At 49.0% G+C, this 20898-nt stretch overlaps 2 protein-coding genes across 2 annotated transcripts; one reads left to right on the top strand and one right to left on the bottom strand.

Annotated features, from left to right (window-relative positions):
• The first annotated feature begins 3376 nt into the window (after positions 1–3376).
• Tex261 (testis expressed 261) lies at positions 3377–12229 on the top strand. The gene is made up of 6 exons (XM_048352696.1): positions 3377–3555; positions 4444–4523; positions 5985–6138; positions 8182–8249; positions 9335–9437; positions 9596–12229. Exons 1-6 carry the CDS (start codon positions 3486–3488, stop codon positions 9709–9711), a joined length of 591 nt encoding a protein of 196 aa, XP_048208653.1. The 5' UTR covers positions 3377–3485; the 3' UTR covers positions 9712–12229.
• A 558-nt stretch (positions 12230–12787) lies between these two features.
• On the bottom strand, positions 12788–18627 carry Ankrd53 (ankyrin repeat domain 53). The gene is made up of 6 exons (XM_048352211.1): positions 18468–18627; positions 18179–18426; positions 17734–17933; positions 15855–16019; positions 15309–15429; positions 12788–13459 (listed from the first exon to the last, which is right to left on the bottom strand). Exons 1-6 carry the CDS (start codon positions 18625–18627, stop codon positions 12788–12790), a joined length of 1566 nt encoding a protein of 521 aa, XP_048208168.1.
• Between the last annotated feature and the right edge of the window lie 2271 nt (positions 18628–20898).

Below are 20898 nucleotides of genomic sequence, written 5' to 3'. Positions count from 1 at the left end.
TGTCCTCCCAAGTCTCATTGTGTGTGAATGCCTAGAGTCCCATATAAGTAATCATGTCCTGGTATATGTTACATCTAGTTTGTCTCTCTGAGCTTGGCTTACCTCACATAACATGATTTGTTCTAGGTCCATCCATTTCCCTGCAAATTACATATTATTATTCTGTGCATAGGTACCACATTTTCTTGATCCACTCATCTATTGTAGGGCATCAGGGCCCTTAGAAATTTTTATCTGTGAGTCTGAATACCTCTAAGAAATTACAAATACAGAATTGAGGAAAATACGAGGGAAGCACTCTTGCCACTAGGCCATATCCCCAGCCCAGAATTGAGGAAAATAGTCTCAAATCAAGATGCCTGGAAACATGGGAAAGGTAAAGTTTCCATCTTTACTTGTGCTAACTTCGAATTGGATTTTAACATTTCTTTCACTGTGAACTCAGAGCAGTCTGCACTATCTGTAACCCTTTCATCTCAGATGATGGGATTTTGAAGTTTCATTATACTCATCCTCATTTGTCACTTTGGATGGTAGTTACTAGCTTTTTCACTAAATCTGGTTACAGCATATATTAATAAAGATTCACGCATTATTGCTGCACACATTTAGTTTACCAAAATATTTGGGTGGTAGTATTTCAATGTAATTGCTTAGCTTTGTAATTACATATTTTTGTGTGTGTGAAAGTAGATATAACACATAATTTTACCATCTGAATTGATTTTAGGTTTATAGAGTAGTGACATTAAGTATATTCCCAACCATCTGTTAAGTTTTTAATCTTCTGGAACTGAAAACTTCTGCATCCATTAAATGATAAACAGCTCCCTATTCATTAGCTGCTGCCTATGTTGCACCTAGCAGCTATTATCCTATTTTCTGTTCCTATAATTTTGAGTCTTTCAGATACCCACCTCGTTTGTGAGTGGAACCATACAGTATTATTTCATTTAGCATAGTCTTTTCAAGGTTCAACACTTAAGTAATTGGTTCTTTCCACTTAAAGTCTATAGCTTGATCAGTGTTTTATTACTGTCACAATTTTATTTCTTTTTAACGATAAGATTCATTGTATTTATTTGCCAAATTTTGCTTATTCTTTCATCCATTGATGGATTTTTGATTGTTTCTAATTTTTGCTTATTATGAATATTGCTGCTATGAACATTAGTGTGCAAATATCTCTACTCTCTCCATTATGTGTATGCATGTTGGTACTGGGGTTTGAACTCAGGTCCTCATACTCTTGCTTTGCTTTTTCGCTCAAGGCTGATGCTCTACCACTTGAGCCAAACCTCCACTCTTGGCTTTTGGTTTTAACTAGACATAAGAGTCTCACAGATTTGTCTGTCCTGGCTGGTTTTGAACCCAAGTCCTTCTATCTCGGCCTCCTGAATAGCCAGGGTTACAGTGTGAGCCACTAGTACCTCCAGGTAGCCTCAAATTTAGGATTTTCCTACTTCAACCTCCGGAGTGCTGGGTTACAGTTGTACACCACCACCCTGGTTTACTTTTTCAACTCTTTCAGTTATAAAGTCAGAAGTTGAATTACTGGATCACATGGCATTTTAAAAAAATTTATTTATTTTATTGTCAAAGTTATGTACAGAGGGGTTACAATTTCATACATAAGGCAGCGTGTACATTTCTTATCCAACTTGTTACCTCCTACCTCATTTATGCCCCACCTCCACCCCCTTCCCATATCCCTCCCCTCCCCATGAATTGTACAGTTGGTTTACAGCATAAAGTTTTGTAAGTATTGCTGTTGCATTGCTTTTTTAAAAATCCTTTTTTATTATTTTGATATTCCCCTTTCCTTCCCTAGTTCCAGTACAGGTATATACAGTATCCAGGGTACCCAAGTCAGTTAGTGACACCAGGGGTAAAACCATGGGGAAGAAAGACAAAAGAAAAAAAGCATGTTTTCACATGGTATATTGAACATAACAACAACAATGATAAACAACTTGTTCCCATAACTTGGAGTTCATTTTGCTTAGCATCATCTTATGTGTTCATATGTACTAGCTATTGAGCTATTGTGATCATCTGCTCGGACTATCCTAAACATGTACTAATTATTACCAATAAGGGAAACCATAGAGTCAATGTTTCTTTGCGTCTGGGTCACTTCACTTAGTATGATTTTTTCCAAGTCCTTCTATTTCCTTACGAATGGGGCAATGTTGTTCTTTCTGATAGAGGCATAGAATTCCATTGTGTATATGTGCCACATTTTCCTGATCCACTTGTCTACTGAGGGGCATCTAGGTTGGTTCCGTATTTTAGCGATGACAAATATTACATGGTATTTCTATGCTTGAATATTTTAGAGGAATATGAATTTATTTTATGCATAAAAATATGATTCTGACCAGGCATGGTGAAGCACACCTCATATTCCAGCATTCAGGAGGAGGTTGAGATAGGAGGATCTACAGTTCAAGATCAGGCTGGATTACATACACTACTGTACCCTGCACAAAACAAAACAGGATTTTGAAATAAGCCTGCTGAATCCTGTCATATGTATTTTGACTGCTTACTTTGGCCACTAGATGGGGGACTTCTCACCAAGGACGGATCTTTCCTTGTACTTCCTCAGGAACTCTCCTAGGGGTGCTGTCAGCGCCTAAGACACATCCTAACTGAACTCAGCCCAGAGGGAGAGATAGGACTGAGTCACGGACAATTAAAGGTACTTCAGCCCGTTGCGGGAGGCTCGCGCTCTAATCCTAGTTACTCAGGATCCAAGGATCACGGTTTGAAGCCAGCGCAGGGGAAAGTCCATGAGTCTTTTATCTCCAATTAACCACCCCAAAGCCCGGAGTGGAGTCGTGGCTCACGTGGTAGAGTGCCAGCCTTGAGCAAGAACACTCAGGGGCAACGCCCAGGCCCCAAGTTCAAGCCCCAGAACTGGCACCAAAAAAAAAAAAAAAAAAAGACATTTCAAGTATCTCCCTTGATGCCAGCTTCCTACTCAGGACAATATCCACGCCCTCGGATGAATTTCCTTTGTCCTTAGCGTGTGATCTTTGGCAAGGCCGTACGTATTCTGCTAATCTCGTAGATTACCAGTGAGGCCCGTGGAGAGCCCTGTGCGCAATCTGCGCGCGGAGCTGGGTCACAGAGCCCGGGTACGAGGCTCACGGTGGGAGCGCCTCTCTCCTCGCAGGGGACCGCCCCACGTTTGGGACGCCGCCTTTGGGCTGCAACGTGCCCCGTCGGGGCGAGGGGGGGGTGGGGGGATTTGGCCAAGACCCGGCAACAGCGCTTGGTCCTCCGCGCCGGAGGGCGGCGCTAGTGCGAGCCCGACCGAGGGCGGCGCTCGGGCCGGGCTCCTCTCGGCGGCGGCGCACGGCCGGCGCCCGTCCGTGGGGCGGGGACGCGGCGGCGGCGGCGGTGGCGGCTCCGTGTCGCCGGAGCCCGAGCGCGCAGGCCCGTCCCGGCGGCCAGGGGGCGGGCGGGGTAGGGGCGCCATGTGGTTCATGTACGTGCTGAGCTGGCTGTCGCTCTTCATCCAGGTGGCCTTCATCACGCTGGCTGTCGGTGAGAGTTCGCGCCCCGGGCCCGCGCGGGCTCCCGCCCCGGCCGGCATCTGTGTTTCCCGGGGGTCGCGTCGCGGGCGTTCCGGAGCGAGTCGGGACCCCCGGCCGGCGCCTCGGGGCTCGGCCCACCCCACCCGGTCCGGCCCCTGCCACGGAGCCCAGCAGCCTGGCCGGACCGCGGCTCCTGCCGGCTGTCACAAAGTCCGCCCGGCAGTGCCCGGGAAAGGCGGACCGAGTGCCCAGCCGGTGCCCGCGAACCGCCAACCGCTCCCCCTCTCGCGGCCCCCGTGCCTCGCTTCTCCTGACACCTGCGACCGCCTCCCCTGGGTGCTTTGTACTTGGGCTCCCCGCCTCCCTGGACACTTGTCCCCGATCCGTTCTCAGTGGAGCTCTCACCTCCGGGAAGCCCTTCGTGGACTCGTGGTGGTCCAGCAATCTCCTCCGCTCCTCCCGGGTGGCACTGCCGCTCTGGGGTGCCCGACTCCCCTCCCGGCTGGGTCCCACCACCCATCCCGGGGGAGGGGAAGGGGAAGGGCCTTGCCTGCCCTGTGCTGTCCTCTCAACCCACACGGCCCACACGAAGTGCCCCGCAGCTATTGATTGAACAAGTGAACAAAATCGAGCTTTCTAGACCAGAGGTTATAACGCTTGGAGTAGGGAAGTGAAAAGCTGGCTTCCATTCGTTTCTATAAAAGTTTCTTCTTTAGTTGCCCTGACCAGGTTCTACCATTCCAGATTTGGAAAGGCACTTCAGAAATCGCTCGGTTTCTTGTTGACTTTCTGGAGTCTGTGAATAGCTGATGGGGATCCAGCTCCCTAAGGGGGGAAGGACCAGGATGAAAGGAGTGACCCTGACTGATGTTCTCATTGCTCACCCCATCCCTCCCAGCCGCTGGACTCTACTACCTGGCAGAACTAATAGAAGAATACACAGTGGTCACCAGCAGAATCATAAAGTACATGATCTGGGTAAGTGGCAGCTTTCCTCAGGCTCATCCTCCCGCTTTTGTCCTACCTCAAGCAGGAAGTGGATGCAGTTTAGCCTGGATGCTGAGAACCCTTCTGGGCTGTTTCCTCCTGCTATGGGATAGGGCTCCCCTGTCAAGAGCCCTGTTTTTCAGATCTGCACTCCCTGGCCTAGATCTTCCTGGCCTCCTTACCCAAGTGGCACTGCTGCAGACCTTATGCTCTGTGCATAACCTGCAGCTAAGTGTACAATCTCTGTTGACAGGACTATGGCTTTGCCTTTCCTTGGTTGTCCCCCCACATCCTATGCTCATAGCAACCATGAGGACGGCTCTGAATGCTTGCTCATCACCCTTTTTCTAATAGGGTTTTTCTAATAGGGCTCATTCTAAGGGGAACACCTTGTCTCTGTCCCTGCTCTCCTTTAGCCTTATGAGCAGCTTCTCTTCCTGTATATACCCCTTGCTGATGTTGTCAAGGCCACAGGACTGACTGCTGGCAGACATTTCCATCAGCTTCAGGGAGGGCCAAGGATTGGTGACGGTGCGGGTGGACAGAAAGCGTCCATTACCTCTCAATGCATATAGTATCTGCAGCTACTTTGACTCTGGCCTGGATTTGGATATTAACAGCGAGACAAGACAGTAGCTTGGAGGGTCTGGAATTAGGCGTTCCTTCCTTATGAAGTGCTGATGACTGTATGTCCTTCAGAAGTACTTTCCAAACTGTAGGCACAATTCATTATTGATATATAATTGATTCAGTAAGTCATGTTCAGCATGGAATAAGGTGGAATAAGGTGGAATAAGGTGTAGGGTGCAGCTCTGTGGCGTTGCTTCTGCTTAGGTTAGCATTAGCATGCTGTAGCCCTGGGTTCGATCCTCAGTACCCGAAACAAAAACAAAGAAAGAAAAAATGACTAGAATTGAATTTGAATTCTGATCACATATATGTGGGTGTGTTGTATGTTGGGATCATTATGTAAAATGTTTTCCAAAACTACGGTTGCTGTCAAAAATGCTTGACGAGGGGCTGGGATATGGCCTAGTGGTAAGAGAGTTTGCCTCCCATACATGAAGCCAGCACCACGTACACAGAAAATGGCCAGAAGTGGTGCTGTGGCTCAAGTGGCAGAGTGCTAGCCTAGAGTGGGAAGAAGCCAGGGACAGTGCTCAGGCTCTGAGTCCAAGGCCCAGGACTGGCAAAAAAAAAAAAAAAAAAAAAAAAGCTTGACAAAATGACATTCGGAGATGCCCTTACTTGCCTAGCAAGTACAAGGTCCTGTGTTCAAACCCTAGTACAGGGTGGGGGGGGGGGAGATAATTTCCCATAGGTTACTGAGATTATAGCTGGGAGGAGGAAGAGGAGACAGAAACCAACTTAGTGCTACCAGAGTGGGAGCGGGTAGGGAGTGTAGGCAGGTTCCCAGAAGTTCTCTGTACCTCGTGCCTCTGGTTATTTCAGTTCTCCACGGCTGTGCTGATTGGCCTGTACGTCTTTGAGCGCTTCCCCACCAGCATGATTGGTGTGGGCCTCTTCACCAACCTCGTCTACTTTGGCCTTCTCCAGACATTCCCCTTCATCATGCTGACCTCGCCTAACTTCATCCTGTCGTGCGGTGAGAGGGGCAAAGTTGGGGAGGCAACTGACATGGCTGTGTCAACTCATCCTGGGCACTGAAGGGGATACAGAGGTGGCGGCAATGCCAGGCAGTCCGCTAGGCTGGTGGGGAAGGTGGACTTCTGACTCATGAGGATCCTAGCACCTGCCTAGAACTTGTTGGGATGAGGGGCTCAGGCTAGAAAGCCAGTTTGGGAAGGGAAAAGAGTTTGTGGGTTGATGAAGTCACAGTCCCTGGCTGACTAGTTCTAGACTCTAGGAAAACACTTGACTCACAATATTTGTAGTCCTTTGGCTTTTCATCCAGTCTTTTGGTTCAAAGTCATGGTCAGAACTAGAGCCCAATGGGGCTGTGAGGCCCCTGCAGACACTGGTCTGGTGCAAACACCTCCTTGCTGGCTTTTTCTAGTGAGTTCTCAGCCCTTGGCGCTACCTCAGGCATAGACCCAGCCTTCTTGCTTTAGTCCAGATACCATTTTCTGATACCATTTCCCCTTTCTAGGCCTTAGCTACTCTAGAAATATCAAAGGTGATGTTTCTGACAGGATTATAGATATTTGTAGCTATTCATAGTGAAGGTTTCAGAAAACCTTTGGTCACAACATTGCCCTTTCTCTTGCTAACAGCTAATGGCTATCCTAGCCATGGAGCAGGGTATCAGATGGAGTTAGGGTGTTTTAGAGATACTTTTCTTTATCTGGGACTGGGGGACCTTAAAAAATTTTTATGGGCAGGAAGCTATAGTTGAAAGTTTGGCTGGCCTCTTTCCACACTAGGCTGGCCTAGTGTGATTTTATCTTGGAATTTATTCAGCAGACATTTGTGTAGGAGTTCCTCCCATGGAGACTAGACCTCTGCATCCTCCCAGGAAGGAGCCCCATGTACCCTCCCCCAAGCTCCCTTAACTCTTGCTCTGTCTTTTTTCTTTTCTGTTTTTTTTTCCTTTCTTTCTTTCTTTCTTTTTTTTTTTTGGTCAGTCATGGGGCTTGAACTCTGGGCACAGTCCCTGAGCTCTTCAGCTCAAGGCTAGCACTACCACTTGAGCTACAGTGCCACTTCCAGAATCTCACAGATATTCTTGTCCAGGCTGGCTTTGAACCATGATCCTCAGATCTGAGCCTCCTGAGTAGCTATGATAACAGGCATGTGCCACCAGCACCCAGCCCCTAGCTCTCTCGTCATTCAACCATTTAGATGCCTAAGGAAGTTTTTCTGAAAGAGCTTGTGAGCATCATTCACCAACATGGCTTCAGTATCCTTTAGCCTTCGTGTGTGGCTAGGTATAGCAGAGCTGTGGTCTTCAAGGGTTGAGTCAAGTAGAAAAGTGAGCCATGAAATTGCTGTGAGGGGTCAGATGCAGCAGACACATTCTTCCCAATGCCTGCTCTTCATCCTGCTGTGAGAACAAGCAGGGCTGCGGCCTCTGAGCTGCCTGTCCCCAGGATCTGCTCACTTGTTCCTTTTTGTAAACTTGTACACTGAGGAGGGGTATGTGGGACCAGAACATACCAATTCAGAGCCTCACTCTGGGTAGTATGGGGAAGTACTCCCCAGAATTCTGACAAACCCTAAGAATGGACCTTCTGTTCCCAAGGTATGAAAGTCCCTTTATTTGAGGAAGCCTTCTTCCTGCTGCCCAGTTTTGAGTAGAAACCTATAGAGGTTGGGGGGGGAAGTGGAGTCTGTCAGCTTGCCTGTGACTTTCCTGCATCTGCTGCCCATAGTTTTATTTAGGGCTCACATCCAATAAAAAGTAGGTTCATTATCACAACACTTTGAATTATGTAACTAGGAAATTTCATGTTTATAACATGCTAGAGCTTTCTTACCTACCATGTAGTTTTACTCATAAAATTTTACTCTCCAGTAGGCAGGTTGGGGCTGATTCTCTCATCTTTACAGATGGGGAACTGAGTTGTAGATGGTTCTGTACTTGACAGAACCATACTTTGGTTTGGGTCCCAGCTCCCAGGGCCTTTTGAAATTCAATTCCAGCTTTGCATTGGTTCTCCCAAACTGACTGCCTCTGTTCCCTCTACAGGACTAGTGGTGGTGAATCATTACCTAGCATTTCAGTATTTTGCAGAAGAATATTATCCTTTCTCAGAGGTAAGGTGTGTTAATACATGTACCTAACAGTGACAGGGAAGAAAAGTGGGGTTTGCCTTGAAAACTTAGCTATGATCTGAAACTCAGGCCATTTGAGGATCATATATAAATATATATTTATTATATGTATATATATGGAGTAGGCGGGGAGAGGGGGAGAGGGGTCCTGTGGCTTCAACTAAGGGCCTGGGCACTGTCCCAGAGCTTCGTTGCACAAGGCTGGTGCTCCACCACTTGAGACACAGTCCTACTTGCAGCTTTTTGGCAGTTAATTGGAAATAAGAATCTCATGGAGATGCTGGGCATATGGCCTAGTGGTAGAGTGCTCTCCTCGTATACATGAAGCCCTGGATTCGATTCATCAGCACCACATATATAGAAAAAGCCAGAAGTGGTGCTGTGGCTCAATTGGTAGAGTGCTAGCCTTGAGCAAAAGGAAGCCAGGGACAGTGCTCAGGCCCTGAGTTTAAGCCCCAGGACTGGCAAAACAAACAAACAAACAAACAAAAAGAATCTCATGGACTTTTCTCTCTGGGCTGGCTGGCTTTGAACCAGGATCCTCAGATCTCAGCCTCCTGAGTAACTAGCATTACAGTCCTGAGTCACCAGAGCCCAGATAAGGATCATGTCTTTAAAAATATGGAAAATATACAAATAATTTCTGAAAGTAGGGTGTCTGACATGGGAAAGACATTGCTTCCATTACCTCAGTAAGTCTTTTGGGTCTCCTAGTAGGGTCACTGGGCTGGTGTTTGTTACACAGATCGCCCAGACAGGGCAGGCTGGGCTATGGTCCTGAGCCTCAGCTCCCCTCAGTGGCCTGCGAAGGAATTTTTTCCCACACCTTCCTATTCCAGTTTGAAGCCTCAGGCAAGAACAAATTCTCTCTTTTTAGGTATGTGGTCACATTCAGTCATCACTATCCTCTATCTTTTTCTGTTGAATTATCTACAGCCTGAAAACGTCCTGCTTCCTATGTCCCAGTCCCTGTAGAGATCAGGGGTGACACCTGAGCACCCCCCCGCCCCCCACCATACATCTCTAAACCCATATTGACCTTCGGCACACTCTGCTCTTGTTGCCAGGTCCTGGCCTATTTCACTTTCTGCCTGTGGATAATCCCCTTTGCATTCTTTGTGTCACTTTCGGCTGGAGAGAACATCCTGCCCTCAACCATGCAGCCTGGAGGTAAGAAGGGGTTCCAGACTGGGGGACAACAACATGGCCCAAGTCAGCTTGGGGAAGCCGAGCCCAACCCTGTGATGAACCACTGGGACTCAAGGGTGGGAGAACTGTGCCCATGAGGGCACACATGCACACTCATCTTCCTGCCTGTGTCTCTACAGATGACGTGGTCTCCAATTACTTCACCAAAGGCAAGCGGGGAAAACGCTTAGGGATCCTCGTTGTCTTCTCCTTCATCAAAGAGGCTATTCTACCCAGTCGTCAGAAGATATACTGACCCCCTTGGGGAGGGCATGTGGGGACAAGATCAGGAGAGTTAGGCCCCTGCGCCTCTGTGCTAGTAGGGGCCAGGAACCTGGAGGGCACTACTGCAGGCCTGGACTTCCCTCCCCTCAGTTCTGAAGCCCCATCCCCACCCTCCTTGGGGCTCAGCTTGGCTTGGATCCGATGCTGCCAGGGGCTGTGACCTCAAAGGGCACCAGGAGGGTGGCAGAGCCTACTTAGCCAGAAGGCCATGTCCCTGGCCCTCCTTCTCCCCTTCCAGTAGGGGCAGCAGGGTAGGGTCTGTGAAGCTGGAGAAGGCTGATGATAACTTCTCTGGGCAGATGGCCATAGGGACAGCCATGGCTTGGCATTTCCAAGAGAAATGGGTTTTTTTGCTGTTGAACTGTGATTTTTGTCTAATTGCTGGTTCCCATTTGAATAAAGTTTCTAGGTGGCATTGTTTGCCTTAATACCCCAATAGTTCATCTTTTCTTCCTGCTAACCTTTGCCTGGACTGAGCATCTTCATTCTGCAGGGTCTCCTCTTGTGGGCCTGGGCTTCCCTTCCAATGGAGCTCTTCTTGTAGCCCTTAGTGAGAAGGGAGCGGAGATGAGCAGCAGAGCCTGGGTAGGGAGTGGGGTAGGGGTGAAGGCAGTCTTTCTCATGCACCTCCCTCTTCTTCCAGCTCTTCTTTCCCCAAGGCTCTGTGATTATCACGCTGGGAATAGGAGAGGAGTCATTTTAGGACTGGGTCTTTCAGGTGTACATGTACAATATCTTATTTGAGGAAAAGGAGTGGTATCTGGTAAAATTCTATCTCAAGCTCAAGGAAAAATTAAAATTGGCTTTCAGGAAGCCTGGGCTATAGCCTGTTTTTTTAAGAAATGGGGTTGTTGGGCTAGGCTGTCTGTCACTCTAAGCACATGAGGTCTCTGTTGTGTGTGCTCCTGGCTCCTGACACCTAAAAAGGCAGGCTACAGCATTTGTTGACCCTGCACTCCCAACTACAGTGCCTTGCAAGTGCTTAACAAATACATATTGGAATGAAATCTCCATGACAGCCGTCACCTGCCATGTCCTATACCTCACAGTAAGTCTGGCAGGAACAGAGATGGACTGCACATGTGGCACCTCTATGCTACTGGAAAGACCCGTGTGCTTGAAGACTTTCTGTGACATGCCTGAAGTCCTTCATGGCCCTTCAATTTACTTTTCCACTTCTGTTCTCTTAAAAAGGTCAGCCTTCCCCTTTCCCTGGGAGGACTGGCACATTTTAGTCTTCTCATGGGAGAGAGGTTGCCAGGCCCTTTTCTGCTATGCAGATGGGTAGATAAGGTAAGGGGCACAAAACACTGTCCTCATTGATGGCTGACAGTGGCCCCAGTTCTCCTGTGCTATCCTTTTCTTTGTTACTCTGATGGTGTGGTTTCACCCCTTTCCTTCACTCTACCACCAGTCAGTGCTCCCAGGACCATCCAGGGATCTTCACAGGCTAAATCCTGTGGAATTCTCACACCCTTAACACCAGGTGGCATGGCTTATTACTGCCTGCTTCTTGAATTATACTTTCCTGGTACTTCTGTGGCTGGCTGGCCCTCTACCTCTGGCTGTCTACAGTCTCTTGTGCAGGCTTCTCTCCTTGCCCCAGGCACATTGGGGCCTCTCAGGGTTCTGTTTTGGGTCCCTGGAGAAGCCCATCAATGTTGATGGCTTCAGGGACTCTGGAGGAACACAGCATTGACCTCCAGCCCCAGCATCCCTCCTATCTTCTGAAGTTCTGTCTCCTGGGTACACAAATAACACATCCATGGCCCAGACGGCATCTGCTGCAGTCCTCCATCACCTTATCCCTTTGGAACCTGCGTTGGCCCTAGGATCATTCAAGAGCCAGATGGAACATTTGCTTTCTATCCTCACATTCTCATTTTCATACAGCCAGTCTCTGAAAACTGTCAAGTCTATCCTAACATCTCTTGGTTTGAGCCATTCCCACAGTCATCAACTTTCCCTTGGTTTATTGGGCAACCTCCTATACTTATCCCATGCCAGCTGGAGTTCTTTCTAAAATGTACAACTGACCAAGTCACTCCTAGTCTAAAACCTTCTATGGCTCCCACTGCCCTTAGGATAAAGTCCAGACCCCTTGATGTGGCTTGAGACTCCTAGCAGCAACCCTGCTAACCTCTCTGGCCTCATCACTTGCCTTTTTGTGCTATGGGTCTCAGCTTCTGGAATACAGAGATACTGTAGTTCTCTTGCCACTTCGATTCTCCTTTCTACTAATCACATTGGTACTTTCTCAAGTTATTAGATTTTACTTCCTCCAAGAAGCTTTGAATATCTCCTCCCCTCTCCCCACTTGCATTGCACCCCACAGATCATTCCAGGCTTGTTTGCCTGCTTTATGATCTGTCTCCCAACTAGGCTGTAAGCTCCTTGAGGGCAGGGACTATTCTTGGATTTTTGTATCAACAGTGCCTAGTTTGTTACTTGGCACATGAAAAGCACTCAATAAATGTTTGTTTAATGAATGATCAGTGATGTGGACTGCAGGGTTTCCAGGATGGCTTCCTGGAGGAATTTTAAGTCACTCCCATCTTTCTCTCCAATAGAGATTCCCCCCCCCCCCCACACACATATGTTGCCCATGCTTCCCTTACTGCCAACCCCTCCATAGCAGCTGGGAGCAAGGGATGGCACCCATAGTAACAGGGGTGCCATGGTAACATACTAGTTGTCCTTCATGCCATATGGATCTGTAGAAGAAAAATGAGGCTTTGAGCCCACAGCAGGAAGGACAACCTGAACACAGGGCAGAATTTTCCCATGGTGCCTCAATCCTGGAAGCCTTGTTCCCATTGGGCTGGGGGAGGGGTGGAGGATAGTATGCAGTGTGAACGTGGGAGCTCTGCCCTAATTTTTCAAGAAAGGAGGCCTGGAATCTGGGTTTGGGGTTGGAGGACTCCTGTTCTTGAGCTTAGAAGGGGCTGAAGCCAATGGGAACTCCTGCCCATTTTTCTACCCACACAACGTAAATTACCACATTTCCACGGCCTCAGGTAGAGACTACCAGTATAGCTTTATGAGGACTATGGAGGAGGGGGCAGGGCTAAGAGCACTTGATGAGCTTGCAGTGCTTGCAGGAAGGCTTCGTCAAATGTCTCACGCATGTTCATGGCCACACTGTCAATCCAGGTGTCTTTAACTACGTGTCGCTTCTGGGCCAGGTTAAGTATGCTGAGGGCATGTAAGCCCTCGGGCACATTCATCCTGTATGGCTGAGACTTTGGGAACAGCGAGCCGACTATCACCTTGAAAGGCAGCTGGGGCATGGGCGCCACCCAGTGGCCATCCACGGTGTGCAGACTCAGATGTCCATAGGCATCCTGAGTCACCTCCAGGTAGCTGCTGAAGTCATGTTCCCTGTGCCGGTCTGGATGCACACCCAGGCGGATGCCCTGTGGGTACCTGATGTCCGTGGTAGGAAATGCAGCAGGGTTATTGCTAACATTCCATAACTTGGGCCTCTGACAGATGGTGGCTACCTTAAAGGGCTTAGGCAGTATCTTAGGCTGCAGTAAACTCTGCAGGCGTGCCTCCACAGTGCGGCGGGAGCCCTTGGTTCCTGAGGTCTTGGAGAGGTCAAAGAAACAAGGTTGGGCACCAGCCTCTTGCATAGTGCTGGAGACGAGGGGTTGGCTTTGTTTCTTGGAATGGAGCCACTTCTGGAAATCAGTCTCTCTCCGAATGCTTTGTTCTTTCTGCAGCAATAGAATGGTGGAAGGCTGTTCCTGTACTCAGGTGAAGGAGGCCCTGTGGCTATAGGGAGCCCTAAATTTGATGAAAGAACTGTTGGCCTAAAGCCCTTGCTCTAAGGAAGCTGCTGGGCCAACGGGGAGACAAAGCCTTTCCTGTAGGGAAGACTTTCACCCTAATGGGGAATACATCTGGTTTGACCTCTATTGACCTTGAAGAAGGAGGAGCAGTTCCTGCCTAAGAATATATGAAGCTTTGTGGGATATGTAGTCCTCTCCCCACATTGGAATTCCTAGTCTGGTACTGGAGACATGTCCTACAACAAGAGATTCTGGTATGATGGGAGGTGGGGGGAAGTAAATGAGAAGTGCAAACTATGTATGTATGTCCTTGACCCAGGAGGAGAAAGGAAAAGGTTTGGAAGGCCTGGAGTTGGGGGAAGTGATGATCCTTGAGATGTCTGGTAGGGGTGGATCCAGTCAGTGCTGCTCACAGACTGGGTGGTGATGACAGAGTTCTGTCCTTACTTCCACCTGTCCCAGAACCTCCTCACCCTATGGCCTCAGTATATCTCACTTCCAGACTGTTGCTAAGCAATCAAACGCTTTGGAGATTGACCCAGCTTCAGGAGTAATTTCTGATTAGGCTAAGCCAATCATCGTAATTCCATCAGCCTTGCCCCAGACGTGAGTCAATCAGCATAAGGCTTTCCTTTAGTTCCAGTCATTGGAATGAGTAGACACATGGTCTGATTGAGGCCAATAAAAGATACCCTAGCCAAGGAGATTCACTGAGTGGGTATCTACAAGGGGCTTCTGGGAAGGGTTAGGGCCACAGGAAACAGATGGGCTTTGCCTCTTCTGGACATGTGTGTGACTATTAGCATTTTGTGACAGGGACTTAGAACACAGGCAGAGAAATGCAGCTAAAATAGAGCTGGAGTTGGGGAACAGTCATAGGGTCCTGGAGCCCTCTCCACATTGAGACCCACTTAAGACTGCATATATCTTTCTGGGTTTTCTGGTTATTTTAGTCTTTCATTAATATGAATCCCTGCCCAATCTCTAGTTGTCCATCTCTAACTCACGTCTGTGTGTGAGTGCTGATACTGGAGCTTGAACTCAGGCCTGGGAACTGTCCCTTAGCTTTTTTTTTTTTTTTTTTGCCTAAGGCTGGCACTCTACTACTTGAACCACAGCTCCATTTTCCAGCTGAGCTGGCTTCGAACCACAATCCTCAGATCTCAGCCTCTTGAGTAGCTAGGATTACAGATGTGAGCCAGTGCCAGCTTCCAAGTTCCATGTGATCTGCAAGTTTTCCCTTTTCACTGTACCTTGTATTCCCATGTTCTCCCATGCCTTCCCACATGGCTTTTCCTTCTACTCCATCAGGCCTTGCCAACCCACATGGCTGCCTATGCTCAAAGACCTGTAAGCATCCATTCATTCCATCAGAAGGGGAACCATGCCTTACCTTCTCCCTTGCCTCTAAGCTTCTTGAGTTTAGAGTGAGTGCTAAGTGTCTGTGGAGAGGAAGCATGAATCTTCTTTTTAAAATATGAGTTCTAGTGATAGGCAGGACCATGGTCTTATTAGAGTCTCTCATCTCGAACAGGAAGTGTACCAAAAAGGCCTCATTAATACTTACTAAATTAGGCTGCTTTCTAACGCTGAACAAGACCTTTGACCTGAAAAAGGGAATTTCAGCTAGTAGGGGGTAGGGTGGGGGTGTTTGATGGAGAGAACTCCCACTCTGGGCATGAGTGCTCTTGTCACTAGAACAGGTAGGTCTCTGCCTCTCTGCCCACAAGCCTGCATAGCAGCAGTGCCTGACCCTGCCTGGCCTCCCTCTTACTTGGTATTGTATCAGGTAGTTTTGCTCCATGGGCATCAGCTCATCCTTGAGGTGCTTCAGTTTCTTCATCTCACGGGCAAAATCCTTCTTATCCCGTTTCCACATGGCATCTTTCAAGAACCTGGAGCCAGGGTGAGGACATGTCACCCCACAGGTATCGAGCTCCCACTCTGGCTACAAGGACTGCTGCCTGCTGAAGGGCTGGATGGTACAGAAGGAGCTACCAGAGTAGGGATGAGCAAGATGGCCCCCTGACCAGGGGCCCCCTGGCATACTGTATCCTTTGAAGGGAAAGATGAAAATGTCTCATGGCCTGATCGTGGCCCCTCCGAAGGAGGAGCCTTAAGAATAGGACAGAGGGTGAGGTTCAATGCCAAGGTTTGAAGCCAGGCAAGAGTCCTGCCAATATCCCAGGCAGACCACTTCCTCCACATGTGGCCCTCCAGACCCTCCTCATAAAAGGCTCAGCCTAGGTTGAGGGGAAAGGGAAGAGAAGGGCTATGAGAGAAGGGAAGGGTGGCAGGCTGGTGTTTCTCACACCCTCACCGGGCACAGGAACGGTGGTTCCATATTTTGCAGTAGTCAATGGGCTTGCAGCCTGTGGCATCTCGGGCATGGACATCAGCACCATTCTGCACCAGGACCTTCATGCATTTCAGCATGCCCTCAGAGGCCGCCAGGTGCAAGGGTGTGGAGCTGTTGCATGTCACACTGTGGAGAGTCCCGCCATGAGGAGAGAGGACAGAAAGAAGGACAAAGGCACTTGCTTATCAGATGGGTAGGTGAGCAAGCTTCTAAGGACTCACTCCAGCACCACCTACTGGATGACCCTGGCCATGTTGCTTTACCCTTCTAGACCTCAAGTTCCTCTATTGAAGGAAGGATGAGACTAAATGCACAGTGAACATCTTTCTTTAGGAGGCATGTGACAGTTCAGAACTGCTGGAAGGAGAGCTGGGTTAGTTTAGAGCTACCAACCTCATCCACTCAAACCTGTCAGCCACTTCTGCTCCTTCCCCTGGCTCTCAAATTCTGCAGACCAGCTTCTTCCTCCACTTCATCCTCAGATCATGCTCCACTCCCTCCCAACACATAGCCTTTGACTTGGTTTTCCCTCTGCCCAGAACATGCTCCCCAGGTTCTTTGCATGCCTGGCTTATGCAACATTTAAATTAAAGCATCATCTCCTTAGAGGTGATTTTCTTCTAAAATAGATCCTCCCCACTCCATCACCCTACTTACACCTCTCACTGACCACTTCCCATGTTGTATGCGAATTCTTGCCCTTTATTTGTTGCTAATTTTCTGTCTGTTCCTACACTTAGGATGCCATGTCCCTTTGTGAGAGCAGGGACCATTTATGTGTATGAACTGCTAATCCCTGTTTCTGAATTAGTGTTTATTAGCACATAGGACAGTGTGCACTCAATATTTTTTTTGGTAATTTTTTGAAAGGGATAGGACAGTTTATTAGGAATACTTGTTATGCCCCCCCCCCAGGTCCAGGTCCTTGCATTTTTTTGCTCAAGGCCTCCTGGGTAGCTAAGATTATAGATGTGAGCCACCAGCACCTAGCTCAAGAATACACTTTATTAATAGACTGCAATGGGTTATCTCTATAGTGAGAATGGCCTTTTTGATAAATATTTTAAAGGAACACAGCTGACATGTATTAGTTATCATAAGAATTCGTGTGATAGGTAAATTCAGTTGGGGACACTAGCAGTGGTTCCCAAACTTAACTGGGAATTAGAAACACTGGGTTTCTTTTAAGAGTTCCAAAGTCCAGGACACGAAGATGTAAAAACATTAAAGCACAGCCTTTGGAATGAAACACCAGCATTGATTTTTGTTCTTGTTGTCTTGGTTTTTAGGTTAGTGTGTGTGTGTGTGTGTGTGTGTGTGTGTGTGCACACCAGTACTGGGGCTTGAACTCACACCTCACACTCTCTTTTTTTCACTCAAGGCTGGAGCTCTACCACTTGAGCCACACATCTGGCTTTTTGCTGGAGATTTTAAATTTGAGATAGTTTCATGGACTTTTTCTGCCCAGGGTAGCTTTGAACCATGACCCTCAGTTCTCTACCGCTTGAGTAGCTAGGATTGTAGGTATAAGCCACCAGCATCTGGCTAGCATTTAGGTTTGGGGGCCCTCTGGGTGATTCCAGTGTACACATGGGTCTGGAAACCAGAGCGCTGAGGTTGACTGGTGGGGTGACTCGGCTCATGTCTTCCTGTGTGCTAGTGAATGGCAAAGCTGGAGATACAAACTCCAGAGCCCCGTCTTTTAACCACGACACTACTGTGGGCTTCACTGCTCTGTATGGAACCTTGTTCTCCTCCCCATTCCCCATCTTGCATGGGCCTGCCCACTGACATGCCTGCCTAGGCTCCAAACCTCCCTCCCGAAGGAGGCTGGACTCACGCATTGATGGCTGCCCCTTTCTGGAGCAGGTAGTCAATGCAGGGGACAGCCGTGGTCTTGTTGTCCTTATTGACAACGAGGTGCAGTGGGGTCCGGTGATCATCGGTGGGTAGATCGACAGGAAAGTTGTACTCCTCTACCAGAACCTGTATGCATGGTAGCCTGCCGCGCTGGGCCGCTAAATGGATGGCCGTGAAGCCCTGCGGATTCAGGATGGGGCGTGGGGGGGGGGGGGGAGGCTGAGCAGGACCGGGGCCTGAGGGCCCACAGCCTTTCCCACCCCTGCAGGGTGTCAGGTCATCTACCCCCAAAATGGGCTTCCAGGCGAATAGGGACCACCGGGGTGCCCCAGGTCCTGCTCTTTGCCCGGCAACCATTGTCGGAGGAACTCTTCCGGAGTGTGCGGGAGGGTCTTCGTTCCTGCTTCCACACTTCAAGGCTTTACCTTGTCATCGGCCAAGAATTCCTTTCGGTCACTCAGACAGAACCGCAGCCATTCTACATTGCCCACGGCGGCGGCGAACAGCTCCGAGTAGCTCCCAATGGTGTGGTGGTCCGACAGCTCGCTGGGGCTACTGTCGGCGCGGGGCGGGGGTGAGCGGGGAGTCCGCGGGGCGAGGGCGGTCACCCGGCCGCCGCCCCCGGGCGCAGCACCGGCCCCAGCCCCATCCAGGGCCCGCCGGCCCACCTGAGCTGCTGGGACACGGAGTCGCTCCTGCTCCAGGTGAACCTGCGCTGCTGCGAGCCGCGCGTGCCCAGCCGCCAGTCCCAGCCCACCAGGAGAGACCCCGCCCGGGCCCGCGCCGAGGCCCGGCGGCTGGAGCTCCCGCCCAGCGCCCCGCCCACCGCCGTCGCATCCCCGGGGGGCGCCCCTGCGCCGCCCGCCTCCTCCATGCCGCGGCTCCGGGGCCTCGGAGTCGGCTCCCCAGGCTCGCTGCCGGGACAGAAACCGGCGCACCCCGCGACCCAGCCCGCCTCCGGGCGGTTCCAGGACCCCCACCGCGCGGGCCCCTGCCCGGGAAACCGCAAGCGCGCCGCGCGCCGCTCGGCGTTTATTCGGATCACATAAGCAGAAAACAGAAAAGCCCGACAGAGAAATCACTATCACCCCGTCGCCACCCACAGCAACTGGGTCTACTGCGAGATCACACACGCCCCACACATCTTTAAAATCTCTTTTTCATTTAGCTTTGTTTTATGAGCTAGCTCTCGTTGCCGTTCTATATACTAAACATACGTTATGATGTAACGACTGCCCACATCATAATGAAAGGGCTGCCTTGACCTGTGCTGAAGAGAGCACAATGGCTCCACTCGGGTGACCTTCCTAGAATGGACTTGTGCAGGTCGAATTATTGGATGGGGGGAAGTAAGAGATGTGTGACTAATCCCAGCGGTAGGGAAACTGAGGCAGGAGGATCAGAGGGTGGAGGCCAGCCTGGGCTGTACAGGAGGACTCGGTCTCAAAAATAAAATATTACTCTATGAAACTGATGACCATTGATTCAGATTTCCAATCCACACTCTAGGAAAGGTTTTACAAGCACTTTCACTAGAAATGAAGCAGGCAGGATACAGGACACCCATCAGAAGCAAGGCTGTCCAGTCACTTGACCTCTGTCTGATAGGTTTCTGTTGCAACAAGATGAGGATCTTAGGACCAAACACACAAGTCACTCTTTCCTTCTCCTATCTTCAAGTCACAGCAATAGCCAAAGCACCAATGTGAGTGGTTGGCTGAGTAACTGGGGCTTCTCTCTTCAGCTCCTGTGCGATAGGCTATTTTATTGGGAGAATCAAGCTGCTTCTCTTTCTTCTTGTCAACTCTGAGCTTTACAGGCTAAATTCCTGCTAGGCATAGCTAAAAGATTGAGGGATCCCCTTCTCTACCCAGCCCCTAATAAGAAGCCACATACTCCATGTAAGGCATGACATACTGAGAATATTGGGGCCCTAATCACTCTTGCCACTTTATTCATAGGCTCTATATTAGGAGAGGCAAATCAAGAGGACCAGAGGCTACCACCTCTGCTCAGAGCCCTCCCAATAAGAGGGTTACCCTGTCCTCAGCCCTACACCAGGTACTCAAAGGTTATGCCCAGTTAATTCATTAGAGCTCCAAGCTAGTTGTAGTGGTACAAGCCTATAATCCCAGCACTCAGGAGGCTGAGGCAAGAAAATCAAATTCTAGGTCAGTTTGGCCATATAGTAAGTTCCAGGTCAGCTTGGGCTGCATAGTCACATTCTGTCTCCAAACAAAAATAGTCTCCAAAGATTTCCATCAAAGACTGATTTATTTGTAATAATGTGGGAACACTGGGGGGGTGGGGTGGGGTCGCTAATATTATTGTGAAAATGGAGATTGTAGTAGAAAGCAATTAAATCTAAACTGTAGGCAAGCTAGTTTGTTATGAGGAGAGAAACTTAGAAGAGCCCTGCTAGATCACAACAAACCTTAAAGACTAGCTACAAAAATAACCTTGCAAGATCAGTCTAGGGAGCAGTTTGTTCCTTGGGGAATCAGAAAATAGAGCAATAAGCAGGCAATTAGTGGAGACTGAAAGCTGAGGCAAGGGCAGACAATTTAACCACCAGGGAGAGATAGAAGAGCCTGCTTCAAGCACTGCTACCCTATGATGGTCATTCAGGCTTCATATGGGGGCAGTGGGGGTGGGTGGGGGGGTGGGGAGACTTCACCCAAATACCCCATAAATAGAACAAAGTCTCAGGGAGAAAAGTTGCCGAAAATGTATAACCTTAAAAAAATCCAGTGGCCAACAAAAAATTAGGAGATATGCAATAGAAGCCGGAAACTATAACACATAAGCAAACAATAACAAAACCAGGCAACAGAAACTGGCCATGAAAAGTCAGATATCAGATTTTTAGACCAACACTTGAAAGTAGTAGTCTAAGCATGTTCCAAAAACTAGAAGAAACCCTGTTTTTAAAAAAGTAAAAGAAAAGCTAAGGATGTAGTTCAGTGATAGAGTGCTTAACTAGCATGCGCAAGGACTTGTTTTGGATTCCTAGCACTTTTTTTTTTTGTTACTCTTCCTCATGTTTCCCCTTTCAAGAAGCGTTCAGGATATCCTTATAGACAGGTGACATCACAGCCTTCAGGAGCAGCAGGCATTCTGGATTTCTAGATGCTTGTTGAGTACT

Source organism: Perognathus longimembris, chromosome 8, assembly GCF_023159225.1.
Source record: "Perognathus longimembris pacificus isolate PPM17 chromosome 8, ASM2315922v1, whole genome shotgun sequence".
Lineage (NCBI taxonomy): Eukaryota > Metazoa > Chordata > Mammalia > Rodentia > Heteromyidae > Perognathus > Perognathus longimembris.
The sequence above is the reverse complement of the archived record's forward strand: the minus strand, read 5'-3'. Positions and strand labels throughout refer to the sequence as shown.

Coding starts and splice junctions, on each gene's coding strand:
- Tex261 (XM_048352696.1), top strand. CDS start 3,486: ATGTGGTTCATGTACGTGCTGAGCTGGCTGTCGCTCTTCATCCAGGTG. Junction 6,139..8,181: donor TAACTTCATCCTGTCGTGCG/GTGAGAGGGGCA, acceptor TTCCCTCTACAG/GACTAGTGGTGGTGAATCAT. Junction 9,438..9,595: donor CTCAACCATGCAGCCTGGAG/GTAAGAAGGGGT, acceptor GTGTCTCTACAG/ATGACGTGGTCTCCAATTAC.
- Ankrd53 (XM_048352211.1), bottom strand. CDS start 18,627: ATGGAGGAGGCGGGCGGCGCAGGGGCGCCCCCCGGGGATGCGACGGCG. Junction 17,934..18,178: donor AATTCTTGGCCGATGACAAG/GTAAAGCCTTGA, acceptor CTGAATCCGCAG/GGCTTCACGGCCATCCATTT. Junction 15,430..15,854: donor AACCACCGTTCCTGTGCCCG/GTGAGGGTGTGA, acceptor CCCTGGCTCCAG/GTTCTTGAAAGATGCCATGT.